This window comes from Epinephelus moara, chromosome 5, assembly GCF_006386435.1.
Source record: "Epinephelus moara isolate mb chromosome 5, YSFRI_EMoa_1.0, whole genome shotgun sequence".
Taxonomy (NCBI): Eukaryota; Metazoa; Chordata; class Actinopteri; order Perciformes; family Serranidae; genus Epinephelus; species Epinephelus moara.
The window spans coordinates 1,602,978-1,619,007 of NC_065510.1; the positions used below are offsets into that span (position 1 = coordinate 1,602,978).

General features: G+C 41.7%; 1 protein-coding gene across 1 annotated transcript; it reads right to left on the reverse strand.

Moving 5' to 3' along the window:
• Window positions 1–3,522: 3,522 nt before the first annotated feature.
• Window positions 3,523–15,013, reverse strand: LOC126390315 (aspartate aminotransferase, cytoplasmic-like). The gene is made up of 9 exons (XM_050044562.1): window positions 14,797–15,013; window positions 11,961–12,142; window positions 9,411–9,534; window positions 9,040–9,152; window positions 8,078–8,182; window positions 7,698–7,848; window positions 7,366–7,531; window positions 6,684–6,826; window positions 3,523–4,702 (listed from the first exon to the last, which is right to left on the reverse strand). The coding sequence occupies exons 1-9, from the start codon at window positions 14,903–14,905 to the stop codon at window positions 4,563–4,565; spliced, it is 1,233 nt and encodes a 410-aa protein (XP_049900519.1). The 5' UTR covers window positions 14,906–15,013; the 3' UTR covers window positions 3,523–4,562.
• Between the last annotated feature and the right edge of the window lie 1,017 nt (window positions 15,014–16,030).

Sequence of the window (16,030 nt, forward strand, 5' to 3'; positions counted from 1 at the left end):
CAATGCAAACATTTTATTCTGGCAATCAGGCTGCCAGTTGGAAGAGCACAGGTGTGAATAAAATCATAGGTGGCTGAATTCCATTTAGCTGCTTTGATTTCACTGCCCTGGTACTATGAATGTTGGCTCACTGTCATGGCTCACTGGGACATTTGACAAGTCACAAGTCAAAATGTTTACTGCTCTAAAGCTCTGTTGAAATTTGGACTTTGGTTGATGATTTGTCATATTCTGTTGGAGAAAAGAAACTTACTCACTTGGCAGAGATACACTGATGTCAAAACATTAGACTGGTAGGTATTAATGTTTCTACGCATAGCATTTATTTTATCCAAATGAATCACACTGGAAACATACCTTTTGAGGAGAAACTTTAATTATTAATAGGTTATTTTATATCAGTGGCTGTTATGTAAAAATGTGTTGCTTTTTAAATTCTTACAGGTCTCATTGCATGGACATGGTGAACTAGAGGAACTGAACAAGTCTTGGTTAGTGGATTTAATGCCTCAGTCTCTACATGGGCTCAAATTTGAAATGGTCAGTTCTCTTTATATAGAGAAAAAGAAATGTATTTGGAGCACTGATACCTCTAAGATGTTACAGTGTGGTGTCTTAAGCCTAATAATTTTCCGCACTGATCAAATATGAGATATTGTCAGGCTCTTTGTCCCAGGAAATAGATAGATAGATTAACTTTATTGTCCACCTGAGTGGAAAATTGTCTTTGGCTCCTCCAACATTAAGTTACATTACAAACAAAGTCACAAGACACTTCCCACCATACATCACAAAACAATAGTGCAAATAGACGAGAAATACCAGCAGATGAATGGTATAGCAGGTGACAATATAAACCAAATAAAAACACTTAAAATAATGTACTCAAACATAACAGTGTGGATTTTCTGGTTGTAGCTTGGAGCGCTGTCTTCTTGCAACCCAAAATCCTTCAGTTCTCTCCCTGTCTGTGCACAGTGTTCTGTCCCTGAACCTGCAGTGCTCTGTACTTTTGGTGTTTGTCTGCATGGTGTAAGGGGACGGGATGGACGGGCGTGGCTCCGTCTGACTGAGTTTGCAGGATCAGATTTGTGGCACTGCAGCACAGAGGAGGAGGAGGAGGAGGAGGAGGAGGAAGAAAAGGGGGATGCAGGGAAGGATGGGAGAAAAGGGAGCCGCAGACAGAGGTCTGAAGTCGCAGATCTCACTGAGATAGAAGCCGTTACTGGCCTTTTAATGAAAAGGCCACTCAGAATAATCAATATAATTTAAGTTCCTCTCTGAACTAACCTGCTACATCACTTGTATGGTTTTATTTTGGCAAGTAACCTGTATTTAAAGAGCTGTATGTGTTTCACTGGAGGTTTTAAAGGTCTCATGTCCCACAAAAACTATTCAAAGAGGAAAAACTTCCTTAGGAAACAAGATGTTTTCTTAAATGACAATCATGAAATGTAAAGACCCTAAATCCTGGCAATATATACAGCTCTCAGCAGCATGTCCCAGTAGTATTGGCTTTGAAACCCTCAGATGGATCCATCGCAGACTGGGGAGGATGAAGAAGAAGGAGTGGTGCTTTCTAACTCCGCTCATTGGCTAATGTACCAGGCGGAGGGGGGGGGGGGAGAGAGCATCCCTCCTGGGTGCTATATTTCAAACCTGCTGAGTCACTTTGCTGCATTGGAGCGTCGACCACAGCCAATCAGCATCATCCTTTGAGGTCAAAGACAGACAATAAGTGACTCTGCTGTAGGATTTTGTTGATGAGATTGTTGGTTTAGCGGACACATTCTCCTCCTGCACATGCATTTGATGTTTGGTTATCAGGATGTGCTCTTAAAGGGACAGTTCACCCTAAAATCAAAAACACATATTTTTCCTCCTACTTGTAGTACTGTTTATAAATCTACATTGTTTTGGTGCGAGTTGCAGAGTGTTGGGAGATTTTGGCCGTAGAGATGTCAGCCTTCTCTCTAATATAATGGAACTAGATGGCGCTCGGCTTGTGGTGCTCAAAGCGCCAAATAAATACACTGGAAAAAGTCACCGCACAGAAGGACATGTGCATCTACTAGTGGAAGGGAAGCTCATGCTCGTAACAGCGAGTAAACATTAATGGCGTCCTCCTCGGCTGAGCTGTAACGTTAGCTAGCTCAGTGGTGCTACGTGAGCTAGCAGTAGCTGCACGCTTCCTTCTGTGCAGTCACACGATTGGCAGTAATTAAACTGGCTGTCTGACGAGGAACAGGAACAGGTGAGACGAAGTGCTGGAAGCTGTAGTAGTGTTTGATTTGCATCTAGTGATGTGGCCCAACCCGCTGTGTTTGTGTTATTAATAAAAAAATTGCATGCAACATTTCACTGTGCCATTGTTGTCCAAAAACTGTGAACACACATCAGAAAACTTTTTTCCCCAGAAAACTAAACTAAAACTACATGCAACTACAACCGTTAAAAAATATTCCACTTTTTTAAAGTTGAAAATAAATATTTGAGAGACATATTTTAAAAAAAGATCTTCGTCTCCTGTAGGAACCAATTTGTTTGGGATTGAGATTGTCGGATTATCATTTAACTATTGAAATTTAAATAGTATTTCCAGTAGGTGCAGTAAAAAAAAGCTGGACGTGAGAGCTTACAAGGGACAAAGTTTATGTCCAAATCTAAATTACCTTGTCTTTTTATTCGTTTCAGGACGACTTCCTTTATACTAGGGATGAAACGGTTACTGGTTTCATGATGAAATTCCAGATGGTCTGTATCAACATTTAAATTTTTAATTACCATTAAAACTATGAGTACTGCACTTTCAAAAATTCAGTAAATACTGTCCAACATCAACTAAAGTTGGCAACAGTCTCCCTGACATTTTTCATCAGTGAAAACATGGCAGGAGGCAGTGACAGCAGTCTGGAGACATTTCAGCCTTACAGAGTGAGGTACATTTCAGTACATTTTAACAGTAACTCTTAAAAGTGATAACTATGATCATGTTGGTCATTGTAATCGTGATGTGAGCGTGATTTCTGGGCATTGCCCACAACTGATACCAGCTGCCACCTCACCAGAGAGGAAGTTTCTGGTCTCTCTTCTCACTTTGATTTGATTTGACACCAGCTTTTCTGTTGCTGTGGCGTCTCCTCGTGTTATGAGGTTGCTCTTTTCTATGGTCGGCTCTGGTGTCGGCCTGCGACCTACCAGCCTGCTACCTTTGCTTTGCTGGATACCAGTTTGTGCCTGTATTCCCACCAGTTTCAGCCTGTGCTCTACACCTTGTTCTGTATTGTTTTATTTTGTTTTGCTGGATTTTATTGGTCTTTATTTTTTATTGTATGTCTCTTCCTCACCTGTTTTCACTTGTTCTGTTATCACCATACTACACAATAAAGTTAAATATAAGAAAATATATAATAATGATTGTCACATGAGATTTTACTTCAAACACATAGATATTGTAGAAACTGTAACAGCCTGAAAATTTGAAAAAACAAACAACAACAAAAAACAGGCAGAAAGGAAAGCTTCGGTTCCTGTATATAATTTATTTCAGCATGAACACACATACTGCCGTGTGCCATTACAAACAACACCACATGGGAGTGTGGTTATGTGGCCAACAAGTGTCAGGCTCTGAGGTCATTACAACAACCGGCTTTACAGAGGCGTTCTGCAACACAATAAGGGCACTGCAGGGTGGAGAGAAAATAACAGCAGGGAGAGAAAGGAGGTGATTTTGTTCGCTGATGGCACAGAGTCACTTTGTGACGTTCTATTAACATTATGATCTTCTACGTAGCTGCACAGGTCTGACAAAGGCAAAACCGACAACATCAGGCACATGCATTTACCTTTAAATGACCTTTCAGTCTGGTCACATGACAGAGACAATAACCGTTGTGCTCATAATGCCCTTCCTAAAACTTCAGCATAAGAAAAGTCCTGAGATGAAATGATTATTCATAAAATAAAAATGTATTTAATTTCTGAAATTGTAAAATCTCATGGCTGGAAAAAGGAGTCATAATCTTTCTGATTTGTTACGGGCTCCGAGCTGAAGTGAAGTTGGACTCCAGTGCTTCTGCGGGACACATCAGGACCTCTAACAGTGCTTACACCTATTTACATTAACCCACCTGAGTGGCATTTTGTTCAATATTACAGACACATCTTATTCAATCCCCTGATGTGCTATAAACGACTGAGAAAACGAGTGATCTTTTGTGACCAGAAATGATTTGGATAGCACAAAAACAGGAAGTCTAAAAATGAAGGGACCTGGGTAAAAAGACATTTTACACATTTGGGTGTGGAGCTCTGCTGACGGTGAGACCTGACTTTGTGCGTTCAAGTGTCTTCCTAAAATCATTGCACCTCCCAAAGGTTTATACCTTCATGTGAGAACAGTAAAGCATCCCCCCTCTCATTGGTTCAACTGCAAAATCCCTGCTGCAGTTTAACCAATCGGAGGCGAGGATGAGCAGGGGAGGGGTACAAGGGCACAGACAAGACGATTACTTCCTGTGGCGTACAGGAGGCAGGAAGTGGGCGGACAGGAGCAGCCTTTACTGGACCTTGGTGACGGTCTCGTGGATGGACTGAGCGACATAGTCGATGTTCTTGGTGGTCAGGCCGCACATGTTGATGCGACCGCTGGCCATCAGGTACACGTGCTTCTCTTTGATCATGTACTCCACCTGTTTGGCTGTAAGACACATGACGACACAGTGACGGTCACACATGGTGTAGAAGAAGAACTGATGCTTTGTTACACTTCACTACACTCAAGATTCTCTGACTAGATTTTTCTGGAATGTTCAACTACATCTGACTTTATTTTGACAGACAATATGGCCGTTAATATTCCAGAATGTCACCCATATAAAACAACTATCGGACGTATGTGTTACATAGCTATTTAGTCGACTACATTTAAGCAGCAATAAAACACCTCGATTAAATAACCTGAAAATAAGCTGAATGAAGAAACACCTTGCACAGTGACTTATCAGAGAAGAAGAGTGGCAGAGGCAAAGGAGGAAAAGGACTCAAGCGTGGTGGAGTGACGCGTACCTCCTGCCTGATCTACGAGGAAACCTGCGCTGTGTTGAAGGTCTTCCTGGAGAACGTGATCCATGACGCTGTCATCTAACTACACCGAGCACGCTAAGAGGAAGGCTGTGATGGATGTGGCATGTGTGAAGGAAACTGTTTCTCTCACATGCCTCCACAGCGAACTAAGAATCCACATACACAGGAAAATCTTGATGTATTAAAGTCAAAGGGTTAAGTTCAAGTTCATTGAGTCAAGTTCAAGTGCACGAATTTGCTCAGGCGCACTACTTGTCCATGAGTAGGGCTGTTAACACTGTTTTTCAGTGGTAAGGTTTAAGTGAAAATGCACATGTTTATAAAGCACTGAGCACACGATTGGATAATAAGACGCGTACGCCTGTAAATTAGCACCTGTATGCAGGGTTTTCAAACACAATGTGTCACGTTTATGCCACAGACGGACAGGAAAACAGGTTAGTTAATAAGGAAAAAGCAGCATGAGGCCAGTGAAAATGTTACAGTGGTTATTTCTTTTTTATTCCCTTTCTTATTCAGTCTCTCTCTTGGTACAGACTCAATTTTGAACAATGTTTGAGCGCTTAGACGGAGACGAATGGTATTTTGTGGCAGTGCATCATTGCACCAAGCTGGCAAAGAGGCTAAAATTAGCTTATCCACCCAGGTGTTGTATTTTCAACACCATCAATCAAAGCCGATCGGAGCTGGAGCTGATAAATAGTCATGACTACTGCAGAGTCATTTGTCCTGGTAGTGAATGCCAATTGTAGCCTTTCCCATTAAGTACAAAAGCCAAATGTTAGTGGGTGTTAGTAACACAGGGTGAGTAACTGAAATATAAGTGAAATATTCCTTTTAAGTGAACCTTGAGGTAGGATAGTTTTGTCAACATACAATTTGCAAGGTTAAGAATAAACTTTCACACTCAAACTGGGTCTTATTTTCAGCGTTCTTTCACACCGCACTCCCTAAGTTAGATACTGAAATCTTAAAACAAGGTAACATCAATGAAAAGAAATCGGACAGGGCAAGAAACATGAGCAGTCAGATGATGGTACACCTCAAGTTGGGTCTTAGTTTGTAAAGTGGTTTACATAATATGGATAAACAGATAAATGTTGGGTCAGTTTGTGCATCTGGCTGCATCCTAACCAGACAGCAGTTGCCACTTGATAAATGTGTTAATACATACTCATGGTAATATTCTACATGAACATGAGTGAGTGTGAGTGTTTTATCACCCTGAGGGATTTAGATGGTTAACAACACCTGTTCCCACGGAGCCTGTCAGCCTATGGGTGTGCACTATAAATAAATATAGGTGTGGTTTCAACTTCTCAAACAACTGTCTCTCACAAGTAGAAATGAAAGTTGTCTTTATTATTCTTCTATTTTGTGGCATGGAGTTAGTATGCAGACTTTTTTCCCCATGTACACTGTTTTGATAGCCTTGCACCTGAGTGATGTGTGAATAATTACTCTCCCTTAATATTTTACATGAAGACAACTGCTGACACAAACTGAGGATTATGTCGTCACTCACTAAACAACCCTGATATCACCAGCTGGAGGCTCCTCTATGAGTGTGTGTGTGTGTGTATGTTTCCACTCACGGTTGAGGCCGGTGAAGCTGAACATGCCGATTTGCTGGGTGATGTGGTCCCAGGTCCCCGGGGTGCCCAGACCCTGCAGCTTGCTCTTCAGCTGATCCCTCATCAGCAGGACGCGGTCTGCCATGGTCTTCACATTACCTTTCCTACAGGAGGGAGCGGAGAGGAAGGAGAAGAGGGGAAAAAGAAAAAGACACGAGGCAAGAAATGAGAAAAACAGTGGAGTTGACTCCTTAGCTGAGATAAATTGAGTTCACTGCAACTTTCTCAAAGCCCCCAACAGTTTCTTAAATATTTTAAAAGAAACTTGTGAAAGTTTCATGTGCACTTCGCTGAGGGTAGAGCATGTATGACACATTTTTACACAATAAAACACTTTGCATATCTGTGTTCTAGACATGTAAATTACAGATAGGCAACACTGCACCTGTCAGTGATGCAACAAAACGACGATGGTTCAATTTAGTCGCGATCGAAAGTTATTAATCACTTTAAAGAAACTACAGTGATGATGGAGTTACTCCAGACGCAGCCCTAAAAACACTTAGCAATCTAACATGCTAATATTTAGTGCTACACATTCAAATACATGCAGTTAACATGGTAAGTGAGCTAGCTAACACTAACTGGCTCAAGCTTAAGCGTCACCAGCAGCTCTGGGACACGCTGACTGTTCGGAGCGTACCATTCAGCGAAGAGCTCGGGGCAGTTGAGGGTCTTGCTGACGATGCGTGCTCCCTGAGACGGCGGGTTGGACCAAGTTGTCCTGACAATCTTCTCCATCTGGGACAGGATGCGGGTCAGGTTCTCGTTGTCCTTGGCAACTATGGTCAGGTTGCCAACTCTCTCATCTGATAACAGAACATACGATAAGAATCGTCCATGTTTCTATAAACAATACCCATACTCTGTGTTAGTTTAAACTTATTTTTGGTATGTGATTATTTTAAAATACTAGCCCTTGGGGTATGTTATGCTTTAAATCACCCCTAAATAAATCAAGTATCGTGTACTCACTGTAAAGGCCAAAGTTTTTGGAGAAGGACTGAGCCACAAATAGCTCAAAGCCCTCAGAGACAAAGTAGCGGATGGCCCAGGCATCTTTATCCAGACTGCCGGAGGCGAAACCCTGGTAGGCTGAGTCGAAGAACACAAACAAGTTCCTCCTCTAGAGAGAAAAAGAAGATATGAAAGATGTAAAAGATGAGAAAGCAGCCCAAGAATACAGTTTGAATTATAAACTCTTTTAAGCAGACATCAATAATTTGGCGATTTAGTTTGGGATATAGATGTAAAAAAAACCCTGCTGCATCACAACGAGCCTGAAACAGTGACATCATGTGACAGACACCATAATCTGCATATGATTTAAACCCGCAGCAACAGCATCATCTTACCTTCATGATCTCTGCGATCTTTTTCCACTCGTCCGGGGTCGGGTCGGTGCCGGTGGGGTTGTGCGCACAGGCGTGGAGGACGAAGATGGAATGTTCTGGAGCTTTCTGTTGAGAGAGGAAGCTCATATAAAACGACTGCACTGAAATCATGATTTAAAACAATGTTTAATGTTTGATGATGGTCTAAATGCAGTTTCCAAAGAATGACAGTCAGGAGGGAGACTGGATTCTTGTAGTGGATGTTGCCTGCAAATGGCTCGTGAGTTGAAAGTGAATAATTATAGTTCCAAGTAGGATCGAAATGTTGTCTTCATTAAACTTGTGCTGCATGGTGTTACTTTTTTCCTCATGTGTGCTTCAAGTGGTTCGTGTCATGAATTAAAAAGGTGCATTATCGGCATCTATATTATAGTTATATGAGTGTTTATGTAGATGTTTAGAGTTGTAAACATCACTTTGATGTGAGACGCAAACATGATTAGAAACACGACAAGTCACAGGACCAAGTGACAACAGGGAGATCATTTCAGTCACATGTCACAGTCTAGTCACGCTGCACGTTATCTCAGCAAGTCCAACCCTACTGATTGGCTGGTACTAGCCTGAACCATGACCTCTTTGTCCTCACCCTAACCATCTTAAAAGACACGTCGATGCTCAGCCAGTCACAGCACAGTGGGGCAAGACTTGCCAAGAAAAGCAGTGGGATCCACAACAGCACGTCAGTTGCATTTGAGTCTGTTTCATCTACTACTTAACCCTTTTGTTCTTGGTTAAAGCCCAAATACAGCCAAACAGCTCAATCTTTGTCGGCTACCATTTTAATTTTGCTTAACAGTGCCTTCTGTCTTCTTTTTCAGCCTGAGCAGCTACCAGAAATTCCACATTAAAGTTCCACCATCCTAGTTTTATCTAACGTTAATTTCTTATCAGCTGAACCAGCTTGGACTCACTCATCTCACCTCCAGATCGTCCAGGAGCCCGGCGAGGTCCAGGCCCCTCTTAGCAGCATCCCAGTAGTGGTAGGGCCGAATGTCTTTGAAGCCAGCATCAGCAAACACACTATTGTGGTTCTCTGGAGGGAAGAAGCACATAAAACAGGTGTTTAAAACCTCAACTCACCTATCAAACTGACAGTGACCCTCATTACTAACTTCCCTTTCATCCTTAAAACAGAATCAAGAAAGTTTGTCAATCACCATGATGAAAAGTTCAAGGAGACTGTAGCAATGAGGTGCAGCGGCAAAAGTTCAAGGAAATTTTAGGGAATTTAGAGCACTCTTTTTCCATATCACAGTTGTACTCATTACTTGCTTCAAAGCTGTCTACTAACCCCAGGTAGGCGCTGAGACGTAGACAGGTGTGGCAGTGTTGTTCACGCCGTTGTACCAGCGGCGCAGGAACTCCGCCCCGATCCTCAGGGCACCTGTTCCACCCAGAGCCTGGACCCCTCCCACCTGAGAGAGGACACAGAAGGAGGGAAACAGGATGAAACATGAGAAGAATAAAGAGACCAGGTCAAACATTTATTATACAACAGTTAGTTCCAGCCCTGCAATCTGATTGGTCGAGAGACAGTAAAACCGTGACAATATTGGAGTACAACATCACGGTTATTTCACTGTGTATGTATCACTCCGCCTCACAGCTGATTGCAATCAACAATCAAATCAAAACTGACGGTTAGTGTCAGTTAGGTCAGCAGTTGCGTTGTAGGCTAATTAATTCATCCACTGTCAAACAGCCAAAAATATGGATTTATTTCCTAAAATAAGTTTTGAATTGAACTATGAATGGTCATCAGAGGAAGATGAGGGAGAGGAGAAGCTGAATCCATCTGAGCACACATCCAGGTTTGTCAGTGTTTCATCAGCGGAGCTCAATGACTTGGAGAAAAGCAACATACTGTCAGATCAGAAGGCAGAGTCGGCTGTGCCTGTGAAGCGACAGTCCACCATGCAGTCACCAGAGACTTATTTCACCGGCTGCACAATTAATGGAAACGTGCAGATAAATGTGTATAAAGAGTAAGTGCCTGGCGCACCATGTCTGCGTTACATAGCAACGGTGACAGCGGAGTCCTGAGGGAACTATTTTTGTTGGCGGAAGACAAATAAAATGCTTAAATTATCTATTTTGTCCTCATTTTTCAATATTTCTTAATCAACCTTGCTTATTTAACTGCTGAACTGTTGTATAAAGCAATATCACACTCGAGCTCGTGATGTTATACTCGTATATCGTCACGGCTGTGAATCATCAATTAAATTTAAAAAACTCAGGACTGTAAAGCTGACTTTTTAATAAGGTTGCAAATAACTGTCATATACATTTATGGGATTTATGAAATAATCTTTTAATCAACAAAATGTCATGTCTGAATCCACATCTACAGTGATGTGCCTTGAATAGTGCTGTTAACGCTTTGCATCTGCGAAAGCCTGTGAAAAAGAAAAAGAAGACTTATAATGTTTTATATGGACTACAAATATCTAGCAAATAAACAATATTATTGACTATTCTTACACTCCTTGGACGTAAATTATTAGTCAGTGAAATCAGGACATTATTAAACATAGCATGAAAAAGACCAGCCGCACTAATACTAATAATATCACATCTTTATCTAGACCAGGGGTGTCAAACATACGGCCCGGGGGCCAGAACCAGCCCGCGAAAGGGTTCAATCCGGCCCACTAGATGACTTAACACACGGAATATTGATGCACTTGTGAAGACTTAGGGAGCGATCACACCGAGATGAAACGCTAGAAACGCGACGCCAGTAAAACCATTTCTTTCCTATGATACAGCACGTCTGACCGGCGTTCAAGCGTCTTTTTAGACAGGCGTTTTTTTAGACGCGCATTTTTGTAGACGCTTCTTTTTAGACGCACGTTTTTAGATGCGCGTAGACGCTGAAAAGTTAAAATATTTTCAACTTTTTTGAGCGTCAGATGCCAGTAGCGAGCGCGCATTGAATAAGCACTTCCAGCGTTTCAAGCGTCTTTGAAGTGTCCGTGTCTCTAGCGTCTCATTTCTGTGTGATCACCCCCTAAGAGGTGCCAGGCTTCAGGAGAAACTTAAACAGTAAGTAGATACTCAATGTAAAACACCACCCAGACCAGAAAACAACTCTCTGAAATAATACTATTCAACATTGTGCAAAATATTGTCAACCAGCAGCTTCAGTACAAAAGAATCTGTATCAGACTTATGTCTTAAAATAATTTGGGTGGAACCCTGCTGCTGAGGCACTGACGAAACTTCAGACTGTGAATGGCTTGTAAGGCAGAGGATGACCTAACCTGCTTCTTCAACAGCGTCCACTTTAGTGGGAGTGGAAAATTATGGAAAAAAAAAAAGAAAAAAAAAAAAAAGCACATGCACATGTAATGAAAGTGATTAGTCGACTGACTGAATGTGGAAAAACTGAGAGTCATACTGCTGAATGTGGACATATTTGTCTTATGATATCACGGGCTGTTCATTTGTTTGTAGATCAATGTTTTCAGATAGGTTAGTATGCAATGGTTTTACTGGTCTGGCCCATCAAACTGTGCTGCGTGTGGCCCGTGATCTAAATAACCTGTTTTAAAAGAAAAACTGTTTTGTTTGCTTGTTCGTCATATTATCTAGAGTCAGATGAAAACACTGACAAACATTTTCATTTCAACTAGGCTAAACTCCAGGGTAGATACCAACATCTTGTCATCTGGTTAAGAAAGATAAACAAGAACATTTCCACACACTGTGCTGTCCACATACATCCTCATGTCAACAGCCTCATCTGAACAAAATGTTAACCAGGTTATGCTCAATTTTAAAATAACTGCACCAGACCCAGTGTGCAAAGCGACAGTGTTCAGTGTGTGCGTCTCACCCTGTTCTCCTTGATGGCAGAGCTGTCCTCTCCCAGCGCGACCTTGGAGGAGGCGGAGCGGAACTCAGGCAGGCCGAGGATGGGCAGGTACTCGTGGTTCAAGCTGTTGTCCTCCACGATCAGTCGCTCCACCTTCTTCACCACCGGCAGCACCCAGGGCTGGCAGTCATCAGTACGGTAAGCTGGAGGAGACACAAAGCAACACAGCACTTAATCACCGGGCCACAAAGCCTTCTGGTTACTCACAGTTGGATTTCTTGAAGCAATGATGTATTTCAATGTGTTTATTTCAAAGTATGCAGCCTAAATGTAGTAACAGCAATAACCTTCAACATGAGATAAAAGCTAAAGAGACACAGAGGAAGGGTGAGTGATTCACTGTCATGTCACACACCCTTTGAGGGTCACCATTAATATCCAGAATAGTCTAAGTGTGTGTGTCTGTTGCACATATTTGACTCCTTAAGAACTCGTGCTCCCTCAGATTGTATGCCGGCCTGTGCAGAGCTGTATCAAATATCAGGCCTTCACCGCAGCTGTAGACTCACGACACAAGGTCAAACAAGTAGCTTGTTGGTTTTGGATTGGCGGCGAGTTCACGGTCAAAACTGCACCTGACCACAGCTCATGGCAGTGAGTTTAAAATGTGGACAGGGTGGCAAAGAGGACAGAAACACTGATGTATCTGTGACGTGTGTCAGCTGCTGCTCCCATTGATTTCTTCTCAGTCCCACACAAACAAGTATCTGAATCAATAAGAGTGCACTGCTACTCATGTGTCCTATAAAAGATAAAACCATGGCTAATGGTTTGATTGCATGGGTGAGGCTTTCGCCATTGCCAATTATTTACAGGCCAAACTGGTTTTGTGCACACAGATATGTTTTGGCAACGAGGTGCAATAGTGCATCGTAGCCCGAGTCCATGTTGCATGTTTTGGAGAGAAAGATACCTCTGCAAATAATCTAGCTCCCGGTAAAAACCTCCTGAACGTCTGGATGTTAAGTTGACAGAGAATAAAAGGTGTGCACACATTGGCAGGTGCTGAGCTAGCAGCCCGTCTCCGATACACCAAACACCATCAGTGAAACTCTGATTTGTAAAGTGAAGCAGCTTTATTCAGTGTTTGTATCAGTTTAAAACACCAGGTCTGTTTTGGAGAGGAGGCGACCTAGCACATAATTCAGCTCACGGTAAAAACCTCCTGAACATCTGGATCAGAAATAAGTGAGCACACATTAGCAGGTGCAGGGACAGCGGCCCATCTGTGATGTGTCAACAAGCATCTGAGAAACGTGCATCTTTTTTATTCATTATGTATACTGGTTTTAATCAGCTGGCTCTCCCAGGAGGAGCTGGGGACTTATATTCTGTGGGTGGTGAACTTTGGTCCCTGCAGTTCTATGTTTCACACACAGCAGCAGCACCAGGCTGCCACTGGCAGTGGAGATAAGTGACTTTGGAAGTTATGACTTTTTTATTTATGTAACCGATGTCAAACAAAGCCTTCTTTTAAATTTGTCAGATTTTTTTATATTGGCGTTTTCTAATTTGTCTCAGAGTCACTACAGAGATGTTATTTTATTTAATGCTACTGCCTATTTTATGTTAAAATTTTAAATATCTAATAAATGGCTCAAGTTTTGTCATAATAACCTACTGTTGTGGACTATTCATCTCGGGAAGTATGTTATTCTCATTTTGAGGAATAGCACTTGATCAAGCCTTTTCTATTATTCCACATTACAAAATAAGTACTAAAAAGAGTGAACCTATTGGTCAGAACAGAGAGATAGAAATATGCGCTGGTATCGGATCGGCAGTAGGGCTGTGGTATCAGTATCAGATCAAAAGTGAAAAAGTTGGATCGCAGCATTCCTAGACCCGGCCCCGGATAAGCGGATGAAAATGGATGGACGGAATCACCTGATCTGTTTGTTTTGGGGGATAATTCGACTGCTGGTAAAAACCTCCTGAGCAAGAAACACTGATAGAATTCTGACTCTGAGATGTTTCAGCTGGTTGCAACCTGCAATCCCCATCGCTGGATGCTACTAAATCCCCCCAAAACGTGCACACTGGACCTTTAAACCACACTAAGCTAAACTATCTGTAATCTTGTTGTTTTTGAGGTACTCTGGTGTTACAAATACAGCGTGCTGCACTGAGTTGCAGTCGTGCAGCTCCAGCCTTCACAAGGTAACCAAATAAGCTGTCATGCCATACCAGCAATAATAACAGTTGTTTCTCAAGTATCCTGCAAAGGCCCTAATTAAAGATGACATCATCCCTGGCACCTGTCACAATGCAACAAGTACACAGTGATGTGACAGCTTCAAAACTAGTAGGACGAGCAAGATGAGATGATCAAAATGAAGCTGCTTTGAAATTACCAGACCACTGAGTTAAAGTTTTCAGGCTGGTTATCAATAAAGACTACACATATCATCTGTAAAATATGTATCACCAAGGACACAGGTGAGACAGGAAAACAAGCAATACACCTGCTGTATATTTCGCACCGTGGCTCTAGTCTCGTGCTTTTGGTGTAAACGTCAGCTCTGCTTCCCTATTCATACTGGGCTGAGAGCTGTCAACATGAAGCTAATTTATGCTCCAGCTCGTTAGCTTCGCTGCTAGCTTGTAGCGAAGGTCAAATCAAAGAGCTGCTAATATTTGATAGCATTGCACCCCCAGCACCGCACCGAGGGGACGTTTAAAGCTACATAGCTAAATGAAGCTAACAAACACAGCCGGTGGCGGCAGCGTTTAGTGGGCTGACTCACTTCCAGCAAGCTAGCTTAGCGTTAGCATTAGCAGCAGTAGCTCAACTTACCTCCAACTCCCAGATTCACCTTCTGCGGGTGGCTGTCCTCCCTGAAGTCAGCGGTCAGTTTGAAGACCGCCACCGGAGGAGCCTGCGGGACATCGCTGAATATGGACATGGCTCGGGGCTAGGCAGGTGATCCCGGTGCAGAAGGAGGAGACGGGGAGAGGGTGCTTCCACTGACGGGTAGACAAGAGAGAGATGGGCCCGGTTCACCTTCACCCTGCTGTCAGGACAGACGAATATAGGCGTCAATCCGACAGCCAATAGGAAGGCGCGTAACACTGACGTTACCCTGAGATAGCCAATGAGAGCACAGCTGTGGAAATTAATTAATTATTTATTAATTTTTGTTTTTTTGTTTAATTGATTGAAAATAAATTCAGATTCAATCATTCTTTGTATTTTTTTAAATTTAAATATATTTATGTATTTTTTTTTTACTTTTAAAGTTAAAAATATATATATACTATATTCATATTTACATTGTGATTCAAGTAGTTAAATAACTTTTTTTGCCTTTTTGTTTTTGTTTGTTTAGTTAACCACTGAAAATCACTGCAAAATTGTGGGCTATAAAATGAAAGGAATTATTATTTTTTTTATTTTACTATTGTTTCTCTGTTATTTTTAAAAAAAAAAAAAAAATCCACTACAAGTCCTAAATAAAATGTATACTTTTACTCAAATACATTTTCACTAAGCATCTTGGTTACTCACTACAAAATAGGGAAGGAAGGGATTTTGAGTTGTGATTTCTTCAAGCTTCATTTTTTAAGGTGGTATAGATGTGAAGAAGAAATAAACTGCTTGCTTTTTATTACCAGCCTTTGATTGCACTTTTACTTTCAATATTTGAGTGTATTTGTTATCATAAAATTACTTCTGATACTTAAGTACAGTGAATATCAGACACTTTAAGACTTTCACTCAAGTAATATTCTAATAGATGACTTTAACTTCTACCAAAGTCAGTTTCTGGTAAGATATCTGTACTTTTACTCAAGTGTGGCTTTCAGGCACTTCATTCACCACTGACCACAGTTAGTCATAAGTACTAATTACTGCTTTTATAAACAAATGACTGGAGAAGTTGACTGGTGGACACTGGATACAAAACCAAAGCTGACATTTCCTGCACATTCCCATCGATAGTGGGATATTTTATTTGTTTTGGTTTATGTATGACCTGTGAATAAGTGTGCACTTTTGTGATAAACTCGATTAAGGCAGTTTTGACTGG

Coding starts and splice junctions, on each gene's coding strand:
- LOC126390315 (XM_050044562.1), bottom strand. CDS start 14,905: ATGTCCATATTCAGCGATGTCCCGCAGGCTCCTCCGGTGGCGGTCTTC. Junction 9,153..9,410: donor CGTCTCAGCGCCTACCTGGG/GTTAGTAGACAG, acceptor TCTTCCCTCCAG/AGAACCACAATAGTGTGTTT. Junction 7,532..7,697: donor CAAAAACTTTGGCCTTTACA/GTGAGTACACGA, acceptor TTCTGTTATCAG/ATGAGAGAGTTGGCAACCTG.